The following is a 26,925-nucleotide window of genomic DNA, read 5'->3' as shown; positions in this document are numbered from 1 at the left end:
TATTAGAGTAAAAGTGTTTTGATATAATAATATATCAGTGTGTGAGTGATAGAGTGAAAAATAAGTGTTTATGAAGTCTAAATCATCCGTGGAACTCGCAAGGAAACGCAAGGTTGTTGTAGATGTGGTGAAAAGAATGTGACACTTATAACTCAGCTTGCAAAAATGTTGTTATGGTAATGTGCATTCTATGAGACTAGGTTGGAAATATCACCAAAGAATACTACATAGCGCTGCTTATACTTGTTGGCAAAAGTAGCTTGTTACCAAAAAAAAACCTGGATCTCTCCGTGTTCCCTGAAAACATTTCACACGTGGACGGGCTAGCTACGACATCTTGTTAGATTAGCAGAATGTTAAGTCCATCCTCACTTTCAGTGTTGCAGCTGGTATATGAGAACTATTATCGCTCTCTTTCTTTCTCACATCTACTCTGTTCTCTCTCACTCTTCTTTTGGAGAAATATTTACTCTTATTCTGTGTTAGTTCTGCTTTCTGCCTGCATGCATCATTAAGTCCTTCAGTCCACTAGCCCTTCTCTCTCTCTCTCTCTCTCTCTCTCTCTCTCTCTCTCTCTCTCTCTCTCTCTCTCTCTCTCTCTCTCGGGGTTAAGACCCCCCAGGTGTTGGGTTAGAGGAAGGAGGGCGAGATGAGTGTGAAGAGCCTGAGGGTATTGACTTTCCTGGGAAAACACAGCTCTCTAAAATCAGTAGCCAAATACTGCAATAACTCAACAGTCATTGATCCTCTTTCCCCCATGGCCACATTGATCTATACATTACAAGCTCTGAGACTGGCTGCATGGATCGAGCCTACACTAACACAAACCTCCCAATCGCCAGTAACTTACTGCCTCTGCTATAATAATCATAATAATAATGCATGTGGTCAGATGTCATGTATTCAATATGATACTTGTAAGTGATAGCAGAGTAGGAAATCATTGCCTCTGGTTTTCTAGCTCTGGCAACTGACTAGCCATTCCTGTTGAAATAAAAAAAAGAGTATAGCTTGACATAAGGTAGTTTGCTGTGCTTAGCTGGTTTAGCTGGTCTCCCAGCCTGGCCAAGAAGATATTTAGCCGGTTTAGTTAGTTGGCCAGCTGGTTTCTCAGACTGACAAGTTTAAAAAAAACCTCAAAAACCAACAAAACAGACCATCCTAACCAACTTGGCCTGACTGGGAGACCAGCTAACCTGCTTAGACTGGCATAATCTGTTTTGAGCAGGGAATAAGCATTCGAATTAGCAGCAAAAGTGTTGCTTTTGGGCAGTTTAGAGATGGCAGTGGATTCAGCCTTTTGGGATTATCATATTATTTGATTGCCTCACTCAAAGAGATGCACTAGAACAAAACTTGTATTTCAAACATCCTCTCACCTTCTTGAAAGGGTAAACTGGAGGGGCAGGATTTTTAATATCAAGAGCACTGTTCTCCAGGGTGGCAGACTGCCTGTCAGAACATGCCTGATATCTTCCAGGCTGACAGCCTTTGGCATTGCAAACAAGAGCTATAGCATCTTTGCTGGGTGAGACCTTTTGTTAAAAAGACTGGAAGGTGCCTAAATAGGGTGCTGGGTGACAGAGTTGGCATCGGAGGGATGGACTACCTCCCTGACCACCTGCTCAGCCAATTTCTCCTAGTTTAAGCAGCAATTATTGGACAGGTATTGTTTTGTGACTGTTATGGCCACCATAGGGTTGTACACTAGGCTGCAGCACTCCCAGGGGTTAGGCTAGGTGTACATGTTTTGTGGCGGCCTAAATTCTGCCCCTGTTTCCTGCCTCTGAGCACACAAGCACACACTTCAAACATTACACTGTTGCCAAAAGTGAATGTAAAACTTGATATTGCTTACTATAAGTCTAGGGAATATTATATGGAGTTGCAGCTCTGTTAAGAGACTTGTGGAAATGTAGGAACGCAGAGCTGGAATGGACATTGGGCAATGGTGCAAGGTTGAGATTTGATTTCAAAGCCCAGGGCCAAGAAGGTTGATTGGAAAACCAAGGAGCTCCCAGCTGGTCATGGGCTGCTCTTGGAACCTGCTGCTTGTGTTCTCACATCAGCCAGGAGTTCTGGCGCCATCCAGTACACAAGCTCTTTAAAACTGGCACTTAAGCTTTATGGCATTAACGTAATGGCTGATGTTTCTCAAAGACCGTTCCCAATGCAAGAGCTCAGAAAGGGACCAAGAGCAGTTCACTTGTCGCCCAGACTGAGGAACAATGGGCCACTTTGTTACCTTTTTATCCTCGGCACGGGCAGATGGAACACATTAGCGGAACGTTCCATTGGATGAGCTCTGTGGGGCTACTGAGCACCTAGAACAGAACCCGGCATGATATCATCATCATTTCGTTCATAGCAAGTTTCACAGCTTGGATGCTGATGTATTCAGGAGTCTCACTTAGGAGGTGGTCTTTCAACAGTATCCTGACTGTGGCATACAGTTTTAGTCAGATATTTTAATGGCAGCTATTCTTGTATAGGAATCTATAACCAGTCAAATGGTTAGATTTCTTTGCTTCCATTAAAATACTCAGGATTCTCTCTAGAACATTCTCAAACCGTTCTGATATAACATGGATTATCAGGTTTTGCACAAACTTCCAGAGTCCTTGCCAGCTTGAGTACACACTGTCATTGAAGCAACAGACCAAATACTAAGACATTCTCAAACTTATGCTAATTTTCCTACTCACTTCTCAATTGTTATGCTGATGATATACACTCACTGAGCACTTTATTAGGAAGACCTGTACACCTACTTGTTCATGTGATTATCTAATCAGGAAATCCTATGGCAGCAGTGCAGTGCATAAAATCTTACAGATACGGGTCAGGAATGTTCACAGTTAAAGTTTACATCAACCATTAAAATGGAACTCCAAATTCAATACGGTCTATTTAGCTTTTTAGCTTATTTCTTCATAACTAGACATACATCCAGAAATAGCGCAAACTCGTCCATGTGTAGAGTCTGGACTGCTAACAACTTGACCACAGTCAACATCAAACATATGCAGAACTCCTGAGCAGAAAGAGTGAAGTGGAGAGTAAAGCCTCATCTTTTACCCCCACTTTTTCACTCTCTCTTTCCTTCTCTCTCCTCTGAGACAGAGTAGTGACGCAGCTCTGCTGATTACCGCTTACATCCGTTTGTCTTGCCGGCTAGATAATCATCTGCTGGGTAATTGCCTCTGTAGTGCCTTGATTAGGTTGAGTGACACATCAAGGAAGTGTGCCTCAAAGCTACATTTTCCACACCTGAGCCTGTTATTATTTTGGAGTCACAGTCTAAAGTGTCCCCCGTGAAACGACTAATTATCCAACATTGGTTCCACAGGTCTACTCTTAAAGTAAAAAATGACTCCTTTGATTGTGATATGAATCTCTGTAGAGGAAATACACATTCCCCTGGTGGAGAAAATCCTTTTGCAGCTTATCAAACACTCATCCTCCTCTTGTATTCCACTGATCTTAGTTCTCGTCTCGCACATACATTCCGAGTCCAGTGAAGTGATATAACAGCCTACACATTTTCCCAAAATCAAGATATCCCTTAACTTAATGGCACAGTTCATCTAAAATGGAAATTATTTTTGGGTTTGTAACAATAAGAAGGTCAGTAAATTATAACAGAACTTTAATTGTTGGATGAACTATCCCTTTAATGCAGTGTTTGACCAAAAGTGAGAATCATTTGTTTATTATCCACCCCTAAAAACCCAGACAGTGCTTCAAAGCGTGTTGTCACACTGGGATAAACTGAGGTCAGATCACGTAGCTCAACATTCGTAATTGCTGCCATAACAGCGAAGTGCATTTATGCGGTAATTAAAAGTGTGTGGTTTTCAGTGTGAGTCTGTGTTGTCTGTGTGTTTGAAGAGGCTTGGATGGGTTTCCCTTCATCTTCCCTGGTGGTTCTCCACTTTAAAGCAGCCTGTGCACCCTGCCTCTACTGTCAATCACAGTTTAAAGTTCATGAAATTTCTATGAGCATCGATCCAGGGAGGAGGAGGTGGGAGGGTTTGGGGGCTGTAGGGGTTAAGAATGGGGGAGCAGGGTGTAGATCATTGATCAGAATTGCACTCTGAATCTCACTTCTTGTTTTATTCCTTGAGAGTGCTTTTGTGGGTAAAGAAGTGCATTCTGATTTTTTAATCCACAGCAGAGGCTCATTCGCTTCCACATGGGCAACATATTTATGCATATTTTCATGCGCTTCTCCCTTTCCAATGCAAGGACTGGAAAGCAGACAAGATAGACGAGATGGATGGCTTGAAATCAATGGCACGCAACAGGGGGGCTTAGATGTTTGTCAACAATCCAGATCGGTGACCTCACAGTGACAGCCGGGCAGCACTTGACAGACTAGAGCAGGAAAACAAATCACTTCCTTTTGTATCACATCTCTTGTGCATCTCTAAATGTCTTCCCCCAAAAGAGTAGAAGGGCAATCTAAGTGTGAGATACCTATCTGCAGGTATAAGAGCCGCTTGAAACCATTCTCTCCCATATCAATCATGTAGCACATGAAAATGAGAAATTGAGGCATGTTGTGTCGGAATCCAAACAGGCATCAAATTCCCCATTCTATCAAAGCGCCTCCCACGGATGGAGCAGGGCTTGATCAAGTGTTTTAGATGGATCGGGGGCTCCATTTTAAATCATTCAGTCTGCGTTAGAGAGAGACTGCTGAAATAGCCTCTATCTGAAAGGCATAGACACACGATTAGGATTGTGGCCTGAAGGGGCATGACTATGCTTACAATCACACCATCATAGGTGCAAAGGAGGAGAGGACGGGAATGAATATGGCACCTAAAGAGCTCCCATGTTGTAAAGATTGATGCCATCAAAGAAAAGGGAAACATGATCAGCCAGAGGGCCTGTTAAATAGTGGGAACAAGGGAATGTAAATAGAAAAACAGAGGAGGGTAAATAGATGTAAACCCATTGGAGAGCATGGATGTAAACAAGCAAAGACTGAATGTATACATGTTTGGCTGGAAAAGAGTTTGAGGATTTGGGAAGTGGCATTTTGGAAGTTTTTTATTCATGGCCATTGCCAGCTATGAGGTCACCAAGGTCTGGACCTCGGTAATTTTTTCATATTCAAAAAAACATTTTGATGCTATGTACAACTGAATAATTAAAAAAAGTGGATGATAACTCCTTTGAGTGTCTGGGCAGAGCAAAGTAAAAGCGAGACCGGTCTCACTAATCTGACGGACCTGCTCTGCACTTGCTGCATGCTATCCCGAGGATAACACAGTGTGAGTCGTATGCAACCCATTTGAATTTGACACAGAATTCTCGGTCATAAACCCATCTGATACTAGACACTTAAATGCTCTGTGCTGAAGCTAGTTGAAACAAGATTAAACAGCCCGTCGTTTTATACTACAGTAACGAGGTAAACAGGAATACATTGTTCCATTCACAACGGTAATGACAGGCTTTTCATTCCACCAATCAGCACCCTAATTGAAATATAACTGACAGTTACTGTAGTAACATTAACTGTAGTAGTAACTATGGTATTTTGCCAGAAATAGTGTATATATTTGTAATACATTTTAATATTAATAGCCTACATATATATATATATATATATATATATATATATATATTTTTTACAAATTAATTACATACAATAATTACATCTAACCATGTTGATTTTTTATTTATTTTTTTAAACTGTGATTAACATGATCTTACTAATACCATAGTTAAACTCTGGATACTCTGCACGAACAAAGGTAATTTGTCATAAAGGCAAATATAAAGCAGAATTTAACAAAAAACTTTAAAGCCTGGACACTCATGAATTAAGTATGAAGTTATGACTTTTTCCTCCTTTGTAAATATGTTTAGTTCTAATGAAATTTAATTGAAAAAGGTGAATTAAAGGTAGCTACACTCAGTAACTCTTTGTTTATGTCATCTTGGACTTACACTGACACCTAGTGGTTTGGATGCAGCATCCTTTAAAATCAATAGTTTTCAGTTACATTGTAGAAATTCACTATTCACAACCAACCACGATTCATTTAATCCAGGAGTGAAAGTGTTAAATAACAAGATGGTTACTGAGATTAAGCGAGTAGTATTCAGCTGGTCATGTGATTCTAAAATGACAGCCCCCATGAGGAATTCTGCCCCTTGTAGAATAAAACATCTTTTATAAGGTTACTGATATGACTATGACCTCATCTCATGTGAGTCTGGCAAAAGGAAAATGTATTGTTTTGGATAATATGAATATGTAACAGAGTTAACATAGTCCTAGATAAATGAGTTGTAAATTAACTGTTGCTGTTTTTCTGGAGTAAATATGAGTACATTTTGCTGCCCAACTCAAAATCAGTGCTTTATTTTCAAATGTACATTTCTATGTGACAAAAAGTCAGTATTAATATTATTAACTGCATTTGTGATTAAAAAAATATTTCAGTGTTACTATTGGTTTCTGTCCTTTAATTTGTAGATTTAAATTTGATGTAAAGAATATGTTGCATTTGTAGGTGTAATTTTGGTTAAAGTCTTGACACATCACTGTGGACCTCACTAATGTTCAAACCCTGGCTACGGCCCAGTTTTGATTGCTTGTGGAGGCTTGTTCGAGATGCAGACCAACTCAAAATTAACAACAGAAAAAAAGACAGTTTTAATAATTTAAGATGTATTGCATTTATTTAAGAAATAAGTCTACCATTCTAAGAAAGGGATAATATGTTGTTTTATTTATATATTGTTTTAAACATAGAAATATAATTTACTTACGGATGGTAAAAAGATTGGTTGAAGATGGACATCCAATATTCTATTTAAAGGGTAACTAAACACCTGCTCAGAGTCTGACTCCACCCACTAGAAATATTTGAAAATGCAGGAAAAGTGGGCAGACCCCGGCGGGGATAGAGGGAACGAACCGAGTGCGGTGCTGAGCGGGGGGGGGTGGCACCTGAGACTCGTAGTGACGGATTAATTGACAGCTGCTGTCAGACTCTATGTTATTATTATTCCTCACACGGTCGCAAGACGACATGTACATGAATCTGGCGTGGTGAGCTGGAACCTGCTTACGTCAGCTGTCACCGCTTACGTCACAAAGTACCGCAAACAGCCAATAGGAAAATTCAACTGCAGTAGCCACCGTTCAACCTGAAGAGGGCAGCACTCAGACGTTTTTACACCATATATTGTAGAATTAAAACATTTTATACACAAATGTCAAAAAAATTACTTGAATCAATGACCAGTACTAATAAAGCCCCATGCTTACAGATCATTAACTAAAAAAAGTTGGTTTAGGGTTTAGTTACCCTTTAAGATGCTTGTTGTCGGGGTCTTGGTCACTTTGTGGGGGTTTATTTTGGGATAATGACTGTTCATGGCTAAATATTTTCTGAATTGTTATATAATGTATATATATATAAACACTAGAGGATGTGAAGTTTGTCAACAGTAATAGATCTAGTTATACAAGTATATGTTTTTTTTTCCGAGTTCTATTGCATGTATGGCTGCTCATTGTGTTCGAAAGAGGAAATAATGTAAATCTTTCACTGTGAGCTCACACTCCAAAGCAACCTTCTATTTAGCATCAGTAGATCTCAGTGGAGAGTTTGATAACCTTCAAACATGAAAAAGCAAGACAGAGACAGAGAGAGAGAGAGAGAGAGAGAGAGAGAGAGAGAGAGAGAGAGAAAGACAAAGACATGCAGCCCCACAGTGCCTGCAATAAGGAGATGATTAAATTAATAATAAATATACATCCCTCGATTCGTCTTCTCTACCCTGACACACACACACACTTGCCACCTCTTCACTGAACTGCATTATCTTTCCCTTTTCGAAATCGCACGTCAGGCACCGCAAACACGTGTGGATGGCTGAGAGGAAGGGAGAAAAAAATCAATACAAATTACGATGGAGAAAGTGGCACTGATGGCTAGAATTGCAGCATATGTTTACACTAAATCAGGCAATCCATCTTCATATGGGCTGTGTAATGCAGGCGGGGTCAGGGTTCGGCCCGCGCACACACACTCTCCAATTACTCCCACTTCTCCGCAGGAGGCAGCCATATCGATTGGCTGAGAGGACAGAGGCCCTGCAGGCAGCCAATGGGGCACTGGGGTTAAAGTTCAGGGGGATTTTAATAAGAGAAGTAATGGGCTTAATTTCTCGTGGGTGTGATATAGAGACAAGCCCCTCCTCCTTGTGTCCCCCTGTTCAACGGTTCATTAAAAAGCAAGTTTTATGTGATGGCTTTGTGAAATTGCATTCTTTCTTTCTTTCTTTCTTTCTTTCTTTCTTTCTTTTCATTCCTTTCTTTCTTTATTTCTTTCTTCTTCCTTCAATCCTTTCTTTTTATCCTTCCTTTCTTTTTTCTTCTCCTTCCTTCCTTCATTCCCTTCTTTCTTTCTTTCTTTCTTTCTTTCTTTCTTTCTTTCTTTCTTTCTTTCTTTCGTCCTTTCCTTCCATCAGTCCTTTTCTTCATTCCTTCCTGTCTACCTTCTTTCCTTTCTTCTTTCTTTTCCTTCCTTCCTTTTCTTTTAATTTATTTATTTATTTGTTCTCCTTTCTTTCTTCCTTCCTTCATTCCTTCCTTTCTTTCTTTCTTTCTTCTCCATTCATTCCTTTCTTTTTCCTTTCTTTCTTTTCCTTCTTTCTTTCATTTCTTTCTTTCTTTCCTTCCTTCAGTCCTTTTCTTAATTCCTTCCTTTCTGTCTTCCTTCTTTCCTTTCTTCTTTAATTTCCCTACTTTTCTTTTAATTTATTTATTTTCCTTTCTTTCTTTCTTTCTTTCTTTCTTTCTTTCTTTCTTTCTTTCTTCTTCCTTCCTTCTTTCCTTTCTTCTTTCTTTTCCCTACTTTTCTTTTAATTTATTTATTTTCCTTTCTTTCGTTCTTTCTTTCTTTCTTTCTTTCTTTCTTTCTTCTCCTTCCTTCCTTCTTTCCTTTCTTCTTTCTTTTCCCTACTTTTATTTTCTTTTAATTTATTCTTAAATTTCTTTCTTTCTTTTCCTTCCTTCCTTTCTTTCTTCTACTTCCTTCATTCCTTTCTTTCTTTCTTGCTTTCTTTCTTTTCCTTCCCTCATTCCTTCCTTATTTTGATCTATTTTCTTTCCTTATTTTTCTTCTTCCCTTCCTTTCCACTGCTGTGTGATCAGACCACAGTTCTTCTGACCAAGAGGTGGAACAATATAGTTTCCACGCCTTTCTCAGGACATCCAGAGAAGCGTTTCCTCAATCTGACAGGGCCGCCAATTCACTCCTCACACACGCAGTAAGGCCCACACCCCCTGCTCCACAGCCCCTCTCACTCTGTGATCTCTTTTCTCCTCCTCGCCGTGAAAACTGCTCAAACAAATTTGATTTAGCAGTTTGCCGAGACCCATTCCTGGGGAAAGAAAACAAATATTGTTATAATGGTAATAACATCTATTTGCCACGCACGACAAATGGCAATGGGCCCTTTAAAAAGAGGCCCCTGCTCCTGCGCAGCTACCTTATTCTTATTCATGAAAGCACTGCTTATGCATATTGGTGCAAACTAGGTATTCTACTCGCTAGCATTTGGACTGTCAATCATCCTTACGGAATACAAGAGGCAACGGTGACAAAAGCGGACCGGGCAAGAAGGCTGACAAATTGTCCCCAAAGTCAAATTTGACAGCCTTTTATGATTAATGGGCTTGATTATGGAGAAATATCTCCCTAACTGCTTTCAGGGCGTTTCTTTCTGCGTTTCGTATCACGACGGGGAGAGATGGAGAGATGGGAAAGAGGGGTTAAGCAGAGGTGCTGTTTGCAGCGAGAGAATGAAATCAAACGTGTGGAGGGTTGAGTGAGGAGAAAGGAATTAAATTAGGCAGGAAAGGTTAGAGTTTGTGAAAAAAAGAAGTGTACAGGGGGACAAGAAGGCCACAGGGCCCCACTAAACACTTCATAAAATAAATTGATGCCATGGGGACAAACGTAAACAAATATAGAGGGACACGTACACACACACATACACACTGATATTTAATCCTGCTGAACTCTGAAGTGTCATGCAAGGAACTTGGGGAAGTGACAAAGATAACATAATTGCCTGTTTCTGAAAGAACTGTAATCAATTAAATCATACAAACATAACATTTTATATTTCTCCTGCAGCTCTGAATGAGCCCACCATAGACTACGGCTTCCAAAGGCTGCAGAAGGTCATCCCTCGTCACCCTGGAGACCCTGAGAGGTTACCTAAGGTAAGTGGTGTCAGTGTTACAGGGCAGAAGTGATTTCTGTTCATTTCTATTTAACATTAAATCAAAATCACACCTTTGAAATTATTGTTTTCCCTGGCTGCGTTTTAGATTTACACAACCTCTCCAGCATAAGAAAAAAGATGCTTGGCGTAAATTTATAAATGGGTGTAAAACGTTTGCGAAACAGGTGTAAAATATATGTTGAATGTTTCATCCTCAGATTTGCCGTTGTGTACTTCAACTCTGCTTGCTGAAAAAGATGTTTTCTCATGTCTGCAATAAAGGATTGCGCATTCATTTTGAGCCCAACCTCCATTCTAAAAGCCTGAGGCTTTTCTGTTTGATAGCGTAGAAGAACAGCGCTATAAGCTTGTGAATGAGACTTTTTGTGTGATGCAGGCTTTTGAATGAAAGCGAGAGTGATGGGAGACAGAGGTTAGATCTGTGCTGTTATCCATGCTGGTGGCACATTGCAGCTTTGAGGCAGCAACAAGCAAGCAAATCAAAGGACAAAAGATACACGGGTGCAACTAAATCAATGTATATATACAAATCACATATATGCACAATCTGAGTCAAGTGAAAAAAATTACGCTGTCAGGTGCCCTGGGCGGTTTGCCGCCTGGTTAGTATGAAAAGATTATTTTCCCCTAAAAAGGCAGGAAGCTAAGTGAGAGAGATTCTTTCGGGCAGGGCGCTGGTGTAGGAGGGGATCAGATCTGATGCGGACTGACACTTTAAAAAAGCTGCCAAATTGAAACCATTTATCAAAATCTGACATCTGAGATCCAGTCACCAAAAAAGCAGTTTATTTGTAAATTGATACTAATAGTGAGCATACATTGTCTGGCTGCTTTGATGCCGTGATATGTGGCAGGGGCAGACCGCCAGCTATCACCTCTTATATACTTATACATTCAAGAGGAAAACTCAATAAGAATTTAAATGTTTTTTATCTTCATTCCCCATTCCAAGATTTTTTTTTTTGCCACACAGTCCTATAAATAAACACATAAAGCTGCAAGTAGGTAAATAAATAACTAAGTGAATGAATAAGTAATTGAGCATGCAAATAAGTAAATAAACTATGTTTCATATCCTCTGGTTAAAAAAAAAAAAAACTATTAGAAAAAACTATTGCTGCTGCATAGTTTTTCAAAGATGACTGTTTTAGCAAATACTTGACTCCCTCAAAACAAAAATTACAAATGTAGTAAACAGCTATGCTAGACATTTCAAGCAGTGCATGAAAATCTTTGTTTTTGTGTTTGCTGCCATGACGATAATTGGATTTGATTGTTTTCTATTTTGATTTTTCTATATTAGGTATAATCCATTTTGGACCATTACTGGTGGTTATATTTAATATCTTTTAGTTTAAAAAAAAAGATACAAAAGTGGCTGCTGGATAGTCCTTTCTAAAGTATATGACAGTGTTTCAGCAGATATTTCACTCCCTCCAAAATCCTGATCAGATCTGCAGTGTGTGTGATATGTGTATGTATGCCAGTGATGGTCCTAGCATTTAGAATCCCAGCTGTGTTTGCTTGACGACCTTCGCTGGGGCCAGACATGTATCAGGTTTATCTATAATTTCATTTTCAGTTGTGGGTTTGGCCGTGAGTGTACACCTCTATGTCCAGAGAGATGAGGAATATGGCCATGATTCAGGGCCCTCCTCTCTCCTGCAGGCAGCTGCAGTTCTTGCTGGCATTCGGGACACACGTTCGCAGGCAGTCCCAGGTTACCGCAAGATTAACGGCCTGTGATATCCACTCTATTGGACATCTGGATTACGCCTAGTCTTATAAACTTAGAAATGGATTGTGTTCCCAACACATTAAATTAACATAAAAGATTGGGGCTAGTCGTCACTTTTTACTCCAGAGAACATTTCTCAGGATAGGTTAATTTATTTATTAGTATTTTCTCCCCTTTTCTCCCCAATTTGGAATGCCCAATTCCTAATGCACTTTAAGTCCTCGTGGTGGTGTAGTGACTCTCAGGATGAATCTCAGTTGCCTCCACGTCTGAGACGTCAATCCGTGCATCTTATCATGTGGCTTGTTGAGCTTGTTGCTGCGGAGACGTAGCTCATGCTATTCTCCGCGGCCTCCACGCACAACTCACCACGCACCCCACCGAGAGCAAGAACCACATTATAGCGACCATGAGGAGGTTAACCCTATGTGGCTCAACCCACCCTAGCAACCGGGCCAATTGGTTTCTATGGAAAATAATGGTGTCTGTCCATAAATATTAAAATACACACTGTATCAAAAGTATATCCACAAAATGTAAATATTATACATTATTAATTTGATTTTAGTGTTAAAATCGTTTACAGGGTTTATCATTGTTAGGTCGCCATTGCAATGAAGTTGTAATATTGGATATGTCTTTACACAGATACATTTAGTAGGCTGTTTTATCACACTAAAATCATGCTAATACATAAAACATTTTATGTTTTGTGGCTATATTTTTGAAACAGTTTGTATTTTGTAGTTTATGGTTTGGGCCCATTCACGTCCAATGTACGTGCCTTACTGTAACTGAAATGAAAAAATTAATGAAAACACACACACACACACACACACATATACATATATATATATATATATATATATATTTATAAAAGTGAATAGAAAAAAAATAAACCTGCCGTTAAACAGTCTATTGTAGGCTTCTCAGCCAAAGTTAAAAAGTAAAACAATTATGAAAACACAACAATTTGTAAAAGTGAACCTACAAAAATAGAAACATCTGCCTTTCTTTAGTTGAAATAGAACTTTAAATTATACTAATTAACTAAAGTTTTCAACAAGATATTTGAAACCAACACAGATTTGCTTAAATTGTACTTTTGACTCAAAACCATATAGTTAATGTGATATAGCCCTTGTAACAACTTCCCCGTGTGACAACTAGCCCCGGTCTCCCCTGTAAGCCCTGTTTATACATCTTTGTATACTCTTTAAGGAGGAAGTAGAATCTGTTGTTTCTGCATTGTCATGTTGGCACATTTGACTTTATTAGTCATTCTTTATTAGTATGGTAAGCTTGTATATGTGTGCCAGTGGCAGGTTGCTGCTATAACGTTGTGTGTGTGGTGGGCTGCTGCTCACCAGACAAAGTGTGTATGTGATTTATCATTGTTAGGGGACCTGTCGGATGGCTTGCACTCCCGGGTCAGCTGATCTGTTCTCGCTGGGTGCTTGAGAACCACCTCCCATAATTGAGCCCCTGGAAAGAAAGCAAGGGGAAAACAGGAGTAAGAAAATATAGAAAGGAAGATAGAAACAGGTCCAGAGACAGCCTTCAGAGTGAGAGAGCAGAGAGCCGGGACAATCTAGAGTCAAACAGACTTACCTTGTTACCTGTGCTGAATGAACTGCACAGCGTATGAGCAACTCCTTGTGACCCATTCACCCACATACACTTCACACGCACACTCAGCCAGACTCAGACAGCAGGGGTCAGAGAGTCTTGCGATGATTTCATGCTGTGAAGCGGTGCAGTGGAGGTTATGCAAAGGAAAAGGAGAGGAACGTAGCATCTTGATGCAGCCTAACATGTGCTTTCTGCCTTTTGGCATGTGGACTGAAGAGATTAACATATAAGACATGAATTCAGCTCATCCAGAACATCTCACAAGGGAGAGAGCAACTCACATGCCTCCCAGAGCACATCTCATGTAGGGTCTGAACCCTTACCGGCCTGTCTCTTAAAAATAAAGGTCCCAATTAGATAGAAAAAGGTTTTTCAGACTGATACCATGTAGGAAAACCATTTCAAGTTTTGCAAATGGCTTTTTTTATTTTCTAGTACTTAAGAAAGCCATCCATGTTTTGATGCACTAAATAACCCAGGGTTTATTTTGGGGGTTTAAGATGAATATTAGTTGCAATAGTAAGAAAATAGAAAATAAAATGTACCTCCATAACCTAAATATTTAACCTAAAACTAACCAGTAGTGTTAAAAAAAAATTAATTAGAGGTGAACCTAACACCCTTAACCAACACCTAAACCTAATGGATAGTATTTTAAGAGCAAATTCAACATTAAAAGCGCATTTGCTGAAGCAACTTGAAGCAACCACGTCATTTCGTGTCACTTCTATGGCATTTTCACTCCACTTTAAATTTCGTTTTTAAAGAGCCCTTGGCTGGGCGCCAGGCTCAGATTCCAAAGTCCAACACTCTATCAGGTGAGCTACAGCGGAAGGTAATCATTGGAATAAGTGTGTAAATGTAGGTGCGTCTTTAATACTAGCTTTAATATACATAGATGCATTGGAGTAAATATGTTTTGACAGTATAACATTGCAGTGTGTGAGTAATAGAGCAAAAATATATTACATTTTTGTTATACTTGATATTATAAAGTCATAAACAGCCATAGTACCCATGATTTGTGTGAAAGTTAATAATTGTTTTTGCGCCTCTAGTGTTCATTTCACCAGCAGCAATTAAAACTCCAGTTTGCAAAAAATGTGTTATATTAAAGTTCATTCTGTGAGATTAGGCTGGTAATTTGATTACATTAATACTGATTGCTTTGTATATTACATTAACGATTACTTTGTAATCAGATTACAACCAATACTGCATATTACATAAGGAACAATTCAGCAGTGTTTTCTAATAACGCTTCAGTAACCACCAAAGTTTAATTACAAGTTTGTCCTAGTGCACACTTTCACTTGGTGGCAAATAGATCCTAGCTAATGGAAGGAAGAGATAATAATCAGTTGAATCAGACAGACCATCAGCAAAATGCAAGTATTGTCTGTACTCATCATTTTATTACATTATATTTTATAAGTACAGTATATCACAAAAAGTATTAAAGACAGTTGACATTTAGCTAACTGCATCAGTGTTGCCAAAAGTAGTTCAAGAGACAAACCTCAAAAGATTAAGCTTGGAAAATTGCTCAACCACCACCAGTGTGCAGCATCCACCTGGATGCAACGGCAGCCATAGTGCACCAGAACGCCCACCACACACCAGCTATTGGTGGAGAGGAGAGAGTAGAGTTATTGAGCCAATTAATGAATGGGGATTATTAGGAGGCCATGATAGATAGGGGCCAATGCTGGGAATTTGGCCAGGACACCAGGGTTACACCCCTACTCTTTTACGAGAATTGTCCTGGGATTTTTAATGACCACAGAGAGTGGTCATTTAAAATCTCATCCGAAATACAGTGCTTTTTTTACAGTATAGTGTCCCCATCACTATACTGGGGCATTAGGACAAACACAGACTATAGGGTGAGCACCCCCTGCTGGCCTCCCTAATACCACTTCCAGAAGCAACGTTGGTTTTCCCCAGGAGGTCTCCTTACCAGGTACTGGCCAGACTCAACCCTGTTTAGCTTAAGTGGGCAACCAGGCAAGAGCTGCAGAGTGATATGGCTGCCTAGTATAACTGGACGATATATTGTGTATAAGTATCTTTCATAGAGCCTACACAATGTATTTTCAGTAACTAGTCTGTAAATGTCTTTTAGTGATTTGACAGCTTGAATAAAATACCAATTCAGTGCTACATACAGAGACATTGCATAATAGACATGCAGTTACACCAGTTTCACTAACCTACAAACTCACTTTGTTCATTCCCACAAATGAGTTACTAGGAGTGCTACTTGGGTGTTGAGAGATGTGTTCCTTTGATGCTCTTCAGTTTGGAGATCACTTTGTTCATTCTTGAAGAAGTACAAAAGCCTTTGTAATTTTGGACTGCCATCTGTGCCACTTCACCTCGTCCTGTGTGTGCGTTTGTGTGATTGTATACAGTATACAGTAAAGGTTATATCAACCTCTTATGGTATTCCAACGCTATTGGAATACACCAGACTGTTAAACAGAGGACAACTGAGTGAATTGGAAAGCATGCAAATTTTATCTAATTTGAATATATTGATGCCGTACAAATATATAGCTAAACTAACTCGCCAATCAATAATCAATATTTTATGACATCTCTAGTTTTTGATTACAAATTGGTTTTTGCTAAAGGCGTTGCAAATAAACAAATGTATGAAGCAACCAAATTCCTCCACTTTCTGGCACAGTGGAAGTTTGCTCACAGTCCTCTTAGTAGCACAAGAGAGACCCCTCTCTACTCCTGCCTCGTCCTTAACCTGTGATGCAAGGGACCCTGTTTTAGGTCCCATTACCTGATCCCCAGCAGTGCCTGGGGGTCCTGGGTGAGGAAGAGAGGGTGTCAAAGTAGAATTCTGGTAAGAAAGACCACCACCCTAGAGTAATAAAGATCACAGGATGACTAATTGTATGCCTGGCAGGCGGCAGATCTTTACAACTCAACAGTCAGCTAATAAGACAAAAGGCCCGGTGCCTGTCTCTCCCAGGGCCAGGTGGCACACCTCTGGAGCCAAGAGCGGGGTCAGGTGCTCGGGACGGCCAGCTGTAATCATCAGTGGGTCTACTAGAGGGCAACTGCCACCTTATCAATCATTGATTGCATTTCATTAGGGGTTCAAGAAAGTGAGAATTGAGCCTTGAAGTGATATTGAGGTTATAGAGCACCTTGACTACAGGGAACGCAGCCCTGATTTGTGCTGGCAGACTTAATTTAAGAGGGAATGTGCAGGACTTTTTGTTTTTGGAGAGAAAGTGTGATGTGAAATAGTTTGTAGAGAATTGAAGGGGTGCGAGTTTAAAATAGCCGCCGGTGCTTCTGTAGACGGCACATAAATAATAAAGTAAAGCTAAATCCACAGAGCAGATCTGTACAGTCTATTCACCTTTTGTCTGTTTTAAGCCATTTTATGCTTCACTCTCTCTTTCACTCTCTCTTTCACTTTCCTTTTTTCTATACACCTCACTTTCTTCTATTTCTCAAATAAACAACCCCCAATAAACAACCCCCTGGTCAGCATACACAGCACAAGATGTGTGTGTACATACTTAGCTAGCAAAATTGTCTCCAAAAAATTTGCTAAATCCCTTTGGGGACATCTGGGGGTTGTCCAGATTTGGAATAGCCATTCCTAAATAAATATGTTTTTTAAAAGTCTAAAAAGACTACATTTTCTCTTTTTGGGCTTTAGGGTTAGGGTTAGGCTTTGTCTATAGTAATTATAATTTGTGGTAAATAAAGGCAGTCTATTGTACAATATGTCCTTATTTAGATAAGTTAATGTGTGTATGTGTGTACAGTATGTGATTATGTATTTATATGCTAGCGATCGAGTGTATATTTGTGAATGGGTATATGGGTGTGTTTTTTGAATAGCTAAGCACGTGTGTGCATGTGTGTTTTTGCACTAGTGCATGTGTGTGTGTGTGTGTGTGTGTGTGTGTGTGTTCATGTTGTGCCAAAGGGCCCATTGCAGGGTGTCGTAGTCAGCAAGCATCAGACACATTAACTAACTTCTGTTTTATAATGGAGATTAATGAACTGAGCCGTGGCCAGAGGGAAGAGAGGACAGGAGAGTAGAGCAAAGGAGAAAAAAGGTATGAAAAAGAAAGAGAGAGATAGAGAGTGGGAGAGGGGTGTTCTGCCAGTGCCAAGGCTATGTTGGTGACAGATTGCCCACTGGGTGTGGATGGCAGAGCGCTGTTGAACCAGGGACAGGTTTGGCGACTGGGGCCAGACACAGGGAACTGCAGTGGGCAGGCAGCCTGGAACAAGAGCCCCATACCTGGACAGCATCGGGCGAGAGAGCAGGGGAGAAACAAACCACAGAGACACGTACAGATGGGAAGAGAAAGGGAGGGAGGACTGGCATTTATGATAAAGGGATATCCTAATGAAGTAACTGAAGACCAGACATTCAGTAAAACAGGAAACACTTTTATTTTTTAGTGATCAGACCCTTGATTGGGATTTTATTTTATTTTTAAAAAGCACTGAATGCCAACTCATACACACTAACTCACAAATACACTGTATATTAATAAACTGTATAAAACAGAGCATTATATTATTCTTGCAAAATAAGATTGATTAATTAAATCAAATGAATGAATAATAATACAGTTATGCATTTATTTAATTTTAATAACATTATTAATACACTTTGTTTTCATTAATAATAATAAATATTATTATTTTATTATTATTACTATCATTTTCACTGCAGTCTTTTGAACTTTAATTACAATAGTAAAAATAATCCGTGTTTAATAAGCAGAATAAAAGGTGATTGGACACCTGCCATCAAGGAATGTGTGTGTACAGTATGTGTGTGTTTTCAAGATCACTTCAAGATGCTCCCTCATCCTTAAGGACATTATATTATACCTGCACTATATTCCATCTTTTCTTATGTACTGTTATTTTCTGAAAATGAGGTTTAAAGCTACAACTGATCAGAGTACTATTAATGTAAAGTTTGAATAAATAATTTAAATACATTAAATTAAATGATAAAGCAACATTGCATAAGGTCTCTTCTCTCTCTCTCTCTCTCTCTCTCTCTCTCTCTCTCTCTCTCTCTCTCTCTCTCTCTCTCGCCCTGTGTTTGTCATTGACTTGAGCCATCTGTGAGGATCGTTACTGCTCATAGCTGATTGGCTGGGGGAGGACTGTTAGTCTTAAGGTCATATTTTGTCATGGGAAATGCAAGTTAATGAGGATGAGGAGGAGGAGAAGGAGGAAGCCTAGTTGCCCCCCCCGTCTCCATATACCCCTGAATCCTCACTTGCCAGAGAAACAAAGTCCCAAATGAGCTGTTAAAGTTAAACTCCAAAGAACATCAGAATATTTGGTGGTTTCCTCTGCCTCTCTCAGTCTGTACTCTTAAAGTCACTGTTGTTCTCCATCATAAATGTAGCAGTTTCAACAGTGTATTCAGAAACTTTGACAAAGAAGTTTCAGGCTCTCTGGTAAATCATATAGGCCTTGCAGTCTGGCATAAAGCAGTCATAAAGAGATGCACATCAACGATGCAGATGCTGCAAATGTTTGCAGACATACAGTATTTACAGTATACTAAATAAATGTAAAAATAAATATATATATATAAATATATAAAAAATTTAAGTATTGAGCTACATTTGTGTATTTTAGTGGGTGCGTTTTATGGCCTAAACTTTTGGTGACAAAACTGTTGAAAAATGTCTAATGTAAATGTCTATTTGAAAAATAAACAAGTAATAAATTATTATTATTATTATCATCTTTTTGTGGATATTTTCAAAAGGAAAATGGCTCATAAAGACACTTAATTGCATCTTCTTTATAAATAATATTAATACCGCTACTACTACTATTAATAATAAAGCCATACAAGTTTTTTTTTTAGGATGTCCCAAAAGGCTGTTATATTTAATACACCCTTTAATAAACTATATATACTGTATATAAACTACCAGTCAAAAGTTTTGAAACACTTGCCTGAAATGTTTCTCTTGATGTTAAAAATCTTTTGATCTGCTTAAATGTTTGAAATTCGTTTTGTAGACAAAAATATAATTGTGCCAACATATTAATTTATTTAATTACAAAACTACAATTTAATAAAAAAAAAGTTTTTGAAATGGATGACTTGGACCAAATAATAAAGAAAATCAGCCAATAAGTGCCCAACATAGATGGGAACTCCTTCAATACTGTTTAAAAAGCATCTCAGGGTGAAACCTCAAGAAGTTGATGTCAAGAAAAATGTCAAGAGAATGTTTCCGCAAATTCTAGGTAAAGGCTGACTACTTTGAAGATGCTAAAATATAACACAGTTTTGATTTATTTTGAATTTTGTTTAGTCACAACATAATTCCCATAGTAACATTTGTTATTCCAGTTTTGATGACTTTACCATTATTCTAAAATGTGAAAAATTATAATAAAGTATCAGTAAGTGACCCCAACCTTTTGACCAGTAGTGTATGTGTGTGTGTGTGTGTGTGTGTATATATATATATATATATATATATATATATATATATATATATATATATATATATATATATATATATATTTAAGGCTAGGGTTCATATTTGGTCATTATAATTAAAGAACAATAGAATTTCTTAATTGAGGAACAATAGAAGTCAATAAGACCCCATTTGGACAGCCAGCTAAACGTGTGTGCGTGTACAGAGTCAGGCTGTTGTTCTCACAGTACAGTAATCACAGGTTTGTAGGCAACCCCAGCTGCCTCTTGGTGACTCTTAAGAAAACAAAATAACTCAAACTCCCGCTATTCAGCTTGTTCCCTCTCTTCCCTCCTCTTTCTTTCTCAATCACTTTCTCACTCTTTCATTCACTCACTCTGTTTCACTTTATTTGTGCACATTTCCTTCACTTTGTCTTCCTCTGTCTTCTCTCTCTCCCTAGATTATTTTTCCTTTGATTTCTTCCAACCCTTTCCCCCCTTGCTTATCTTTCATTGCTGTTTTCTGTCTATATCTCTCTCCTTTGCTTCTCGTCCTGAGATTTACAATTGCTCTACCATTAACTCTCTTTGTCCTGTTCACTGTCTCTAACCTGGAGTTTTTTGTGCCACTTTATCATGATATATTTTAACTGCATCTTTAGTTCTCTGGATCTGAGTGTTTTCTGTCTTTATACTTTCATATTTCTCTATTTTTTTGTTTTCTCTTCCCTCCCCATACAGTCATGTGAAGTGTGTGTTTTGGTAGGCCCACACCTTGTCTCAATGTAATACCCCGGGGACCTCCAGTAGAGGCTGCCATAATACCAGCTCTGATTTCTTCTGTGTCACCCCCTACCTCTCTTTGAACACTGTGTGTGCATGTGAGAGATTTCCACTCTTCAGTTTGAGAATGCATTTAACTGATTATTATGTCTTATTTATTCAAAACAACACGTCATGTCATTTTTTAAGATTAGATTTTTACAGGTTAAGCTATGACATTATTGGCGTTATTGGGTAAGTTACTAAAAAAAGGTTATCCACTACAAATTACTAATTACTTCTCAAAAGTTGTAATCAGATTACTGACTTTCTTTTACTAGATGTACGTAAAATCAAAATAAAATGTAATTTTTTTTTTTTTTAATTAGAACATACTTTAAATCATTCATGTTTTACATGTATTCTGCAAATAATATTATTTTAGAAATATGTATAACCCAAGTTATCAACTTAAATAATTAATTTATCCGTAACTGTAATCTGATTACTGTTGTTAAAAATGTAATGCATTGCAATCATTTTTGTACTAAAAAGGGAAATAGATTACAGTAATTAATTAATTTGTAATAAGATTACTCCTACCGCTGATTATTGGTTATTATTATTTTTTCTGCAGTCTTATTGATTTTTCTAGAAAAGTTGTTTCAGAGGTGGAGACAGGTTATTTTAAAATTATATATTGCAAACAGAATTTTTTTTTTTCCAGGGAATAAGACCAGGGATAATTATTAATAAAGTCAATAAAGGCCATTTTAATTCAATGACGTCTTTAAAAGGAGATGTACAGCTGGGAAAGAGTAGTGAGTTGATAAATGTTAGACGTTAATTCAGTACAGATGAACCAGATGGAAAATAATTATGCATAAGAAGCTCTTAAAGCTGTATTCATGTCCAGAATAGGAGTCTGTAGGCCAGCGGAGATGTGTGACTTTCACAGGAACACTACAAAATAGCACACACCCACACAAAAAACCACAGTCACACACACTGTGTGAAGAATGAGAGTGGAGTATATGTGTACATTCTGAAAGGATCGCAGCACTGGATCACTGCTTGTGTGATTTGGCACAGGTTGGGTGTGTTTCTGTGTGCACACGTGTGTACATATGTGTGTGTGTGACAGGTTGGTGTAAATGAGATTCAGACAGCTTTTTCTTTCTGTCTGCCTCATCACATGTTTAGTTTTTAGAACACATGTCATTTATTACTTAGATAAATTAAATAACTTTGGTGAAACTTCAATAATGGTTAATTATTTATATAATAAAATGATTAGGGCTGTAGTGCAATTAATTCAATGAAATATTACAAGTTAAATATATGAACACAATTTATTAAGCCCCTAACCCGTAGGTAAATTCCGTAATAAGGAATGTTCCTACCATCAGAGCAATTTAAGCTTGATGTACTGCTGATTCTGTGGCAGTTAGGGGCAGTCAGCGCAACTCCAGCTGTGCAGGCAACGTGCCTCTTCAAACCAACGAGAGCAGACAGCAAAGCCTTCCACAGAAGATGCTCTTTGTGTTCAAAAAGAGCTGGACAGGGCACAACAGAACACAGGAATTCTGCTTTTCAAGTTTTAAACTATGTGTAACTTGACAAAGCTTCCTAAAAAACACAGCGCTTATGACTAAAGATGCTGAAATCTAATGAGATGCGACACAACCGAAATAATACACTCCAAATGCGTCCATCTAATGCATACAATGAGTACACAGATCAACAAATAAAAATTGCTCAAATGGAATTATGCCAATAATAGGGTTATGTTCAATGATATAATGGAAATAAACAATATTTTGACTTTAAATCCAATTTTTATACTGTCTAAATGCTTATTTTCTCTACTGCTACAATGTATGTATGCAAATACGTTACATCATTAACGTATTTGAATGATCTGAATTATCCATCCATCCATCCATCGTCAACCGTTTATCCTGTGTACAGGGTCACGGGGGGCTGGAGCCTATCCCAGCTAACATTGGGCGAAAGGCGGGGGACACCCTGGACAGGTCGCCAGTTGATCTGAATTATACTATTTATTAATTTTTTTAATTATTATTTAATACAATATTTTATTTTATTTTATTTGGGGGCCTTTCACAGTAAATATCGATATATAAATTAAATGAATCTGGTAATCAGAAGGTCGGTGGTTCAATTCCCACAGTCACCACCATTGTGTGCTTGAGCAAGGCACTCAACTCCAGGTTGCTCTGGGGGGAACTGTCCCTGTAATAAGTGCACTGTAAGTCACTTTGGATAAAAGCATCTGCCAAATGCATAAATGTAAATATAAATTGTATATAAATAATAATAATATTAGTCTAATATTATAATATTGATAAAATATCGCAACATCACATAATTTTTTTAATATTTTTTTTTAATTACATTGTTTGTTTATAGGAGGTACTGCTGAAGAGGGCAGCAGACCTGGTGGAGGCACTGTATGGGATGCCGCATAACAATCAGGTATAAAAACTCATGAATATTCAGCTTAGAATTTAATAATATGTACATCTCTCTGCGCTTTGTATTAATTACTTCAACACCTTTTCTTTCTCTCACGTTCTCTTTTCTCTGTCTCGATCAGGAGATAATTTTAAAGCGTGCAGCAGACCTGACAGAGGCGCTTTACAGTGTGCCGCGGAGCCATAACCAGTTGCCCTCGCTGACGGGCTCCAGTGCCCACTCGGGCATGATGGGAGTTAACTCTTTCAGCAGCCAGCTCGCCGTCAACATCTCTGAGGCCTCCCAGGCAGACCAAGGTTGGTGGATGTGTGCGTGTTAAGTTCTATTTATTTCTTAAATTGAATTACATTAAACACTTGCGGGGCCTGATAATAGAACTCAAACTACTCTAAATCCTCACACACACATCCTCTTAGTCAGGGTCTGGATCAATTCGTCTGTTTCTTGGTGGGCTTCACACGCACCCATCAGTTCTGTACATGATGATCACATGGCTGTGTTTTGACAAGCCTTTCACCCACATCACTCAAAACTGCCACTCAACTTTACCTGTTTATACGAATGACACATGTTTACGTATGTGTCTGTATGTGTACACACTTCCTGTCACTCCTTAGAAAAGTGTGAGGGGCGCAGGCTTTGAATGAGCTGAAAGACTCAGGATGACAGCGTTATAAGAATTAAACACGTTGTTTGCAAGTGCAAACAAAGTCTACAGGTTTGAGCACAGTATGCACACATTTGGGTTAATTTGCTCTTCGAATGCATGGCATTACACAAGGTCACAGCCCAAGGTCATAGGTTTCATTCCCAGAAAACACACAAACTTGGGATAAAAGCTTTTGCCGAGTGAATTTAATTTACTTTATAATAATTAAAATATAACTTTTTAATTTAATTTAAGGTACGTTTAATTTAAGGATCAACTTTGTCTCAGAATTGTCTTAGAATTATAATATCATGGGAGATATTATAATATTAACAAATAAGCCAATCTGATACATAGTAAGAATATAGAGATTTAAAATCAAATTGTATATAACACCACAGAAGAATTTGGTCTTTAAAAAATGTGATGAAAAATGTTTTAGTTCATATTCAAATCTCTGACTTTGACATATTGGCAAATATGAGCATAGTTTAGAGTTTTAGTCTGATGAAGTTAAGTGAAAAAAAAATAAAAATACAAATTAAGCCTAAACTTAAATTATAGTATCATAAAAAAGCAAATATGATGTAAAAAATGCAATGGCTAGTGTTCATTTCACCAGTAACTGCCGCAATACTGTATGTACAACAAACCATGTCAAATTCATTTAGCAAAAATTATGGTACAGTAGCAAGATTTTATGAGACCAGGGATGCATTTCCTGTACAATTCACTGCTTAACCACCATAGTACCATGCATTGTCGGAGAAAGTAATAAGTTAGTCACGTCTGTTTCCCAAAACCGTAGTATGTCGCACATCCATCATTCGAACAATGTTGGTTCAACAATATAGAGCTGTCAGTAATAACGTTATGCAGGGAGAGTATAGAATAACTTCTGCGGATATCAAATTATAATAGCTCATTTACACATATGCCAGAAAGACGTATTATGCGTGAAATTTTCTGAAGACAGGAAAGCTGTAAATTCGACAGATGCATTGCACTGCAAGAGTGGAGATGCCCTTTACATCAGACTTTGGGATTCCCCCGACGCACTTACGCACATGCACACTCTTTAAAAACATGTAAGAACTTCACTTATTTGTTAGCATGGACACATAAGCAGTGTTCTCCGACAGAGGATGAGTGTTTTTCTCATAACAGTTTTTAATCCCTTAAACGGCTGCATTCGCGTCTAAGTGAGTTTTCAGAACATTTTCAGCCATTTTCTGCAAAACCTCAGAACAAGCTGTTTTCTTAAATGCATGTAGACATGGTAAAAATCTTGACAGAATGAAAGATAACTATGAAATGAAAGATATAAGAGCCCCAGCAAAGTCAAATTATGTCCACACAGCATACTAACAAGAAACTATGCTTCTAACCACAGGTAAAGAGCAGTAGTTCAAACTTCACATCTTTGCAATTCTGTTTGCGAATGTTAGAACTACGGTTTCGGGAAACATGAAATTGTTGATCTATGTTGGTAACAATATAACTTGCGACCATAGTTGGCTAACAATACTTTTGGGAAATGCACCCCAGGTTGGTTTAAGACATTGTTGTAGAAGAGACACAAGTGAGATCACCAGATTACTAAAGGAAATTAGATTTTAAAGAGACCTCATTTGTCATTTTCTTTCCTATGGGAGTTAATGCGTGCATCTTGGCATATGTATATGAGCATCTCCATGCATGAGTGTGTTTTCAATATCCACAGCATCAAGCCATGTTTCTCTTCACCCACCAGCTCTGTCACTCATAGACAGGAAGTGGGAATGTATGTGAAATGAACAGATTACTCTCCTTATATCAGAGAAAGAGAGACGCAGGAAGACAGAGACACTCTCATTCCCCTGACACCTCTCTGTTTTCTCTCCTTCTAGCATTCATCCCCTTCTCCTCTCATCTGTTTTCCTCATTCACACAGGAATAGAACACCTACAGGAATCTATGAGGTCATGGGAAAGGGCCGTTAGCCATCATACAAATATTGCATTCCATACCTAATGCTCGTATGCAGTGCAACTACAGCAGGCTTTAATTCAGTTAAACTGCTCTTCTCGTTCATCCGTCAAACTAATTATTGTTTCGAGTTCTAATTACAAGTTGCAAACTGATTTACAAAAACATCACCTCTCTCCTGCAGCTCATCAAACCACATAGGAACACAGTTTATTTATAAAAGAAGCACACACACACCCTGGCTTAACCAACTTCAGCTCTATGCTGACGAACGATATTTGCAACCTATTTTGTGTATGGTGTATGATTGCAGACATGTTGATACCCATGTGGCTCAGATGTGTAAAGAGCACTGCAATGAGCACACTCATAAGTTTGTCTAAGGCTGTATTCAATGTTAATATTTTCTCTACTATGCTCTTAATTGTGATCTGGTCAGCAAATTAGGCTTAATGTCCAGAGAGTGGATAAGGATGGATGCCAAGTGGTACATTCAAATCTCTCTCTTTGCACTTTAGTTTTGGGAGGCCATTGACAGCACATTAGCTAAAATAGCTTAGAAAAATATTAGCCAACCTTGTCTCATAGAATCAGGTTTCTCAACCTATTGTACATTTTTGCTAAATTATTTTGTACATGGCTCGTTGAATGACTTTTATTCTCTGTCAAACATATTACCAGTAAAATGGCAGATTGCCCTACTTTTTGCTCTGTTCCTCACACAATGCTATCTTATGACATCAAAAACTTTTTACTATAGTGCATGACTTGTGAGGTGATACATTTTAATGTTTGCATTAAATAACGAATCGGTTACTAACGTAACCTCGGTTCTCTCTAGATGAGGGAACAAGTATTGCGTAAGCTAGCTTACACTACGGGAAAGATTCATCTTTTCTGAGATATTGAAGCCAAAAAAATTATCCTTAA

The 26,925-nt window shown here is 38.3% G+C and overlaps 1 protein-coding gene across 5 annotated transcripts in view; it reads left to right on the top strand.

Annotated features, from left to right (window-relative positions):
* LOC127659912 (transcription factor COE3-like) overlaps positions 1–26,925 on the top strand; it is a 137,541-nt gene that overhangs the window by 96,959 nt on the left and 13,657 nt on the right. For all 5 annotated transcript variants that reach the window (XM_052149897.1, XM_052149898.1, XM_052149901.1 and 2 more), the window contains exons 11-13: positions 10,176–10,264; positions 23,313–23,378; positions 23,500–23,674. In XM_052149897.1, the coding sequence (XP_052005857.1) occupies positions 10,176–10,264; positions 23,313–23,378; positions 23,500–23,674 (330 nt within the window). The remainder of the gene's footprint in view (positions 1–10,175; positions 10,265–23,312; positions 23,379–23,499; positions 23,675–26,925) is intronic.

Source organism: Xyrauchen texanus, chromosome 19, assembly GCF_025860055.1.
Source record: "Xyrauchen texanus isolate HMW12.3.18 chromosome 19, RBS_HiC_50CHRs, whole genome shotgun sequence".
Classification (NCBI taxonomy): Eukaryota; Metazoa; Chordata; class Actinopteri; order Cypriniformes; family Catostomidae; genus Xyrauchen; species Xyrauchen texanus.
This window is presented reverse-complemented; position numbering and strand designations above follow the sequence as displayed.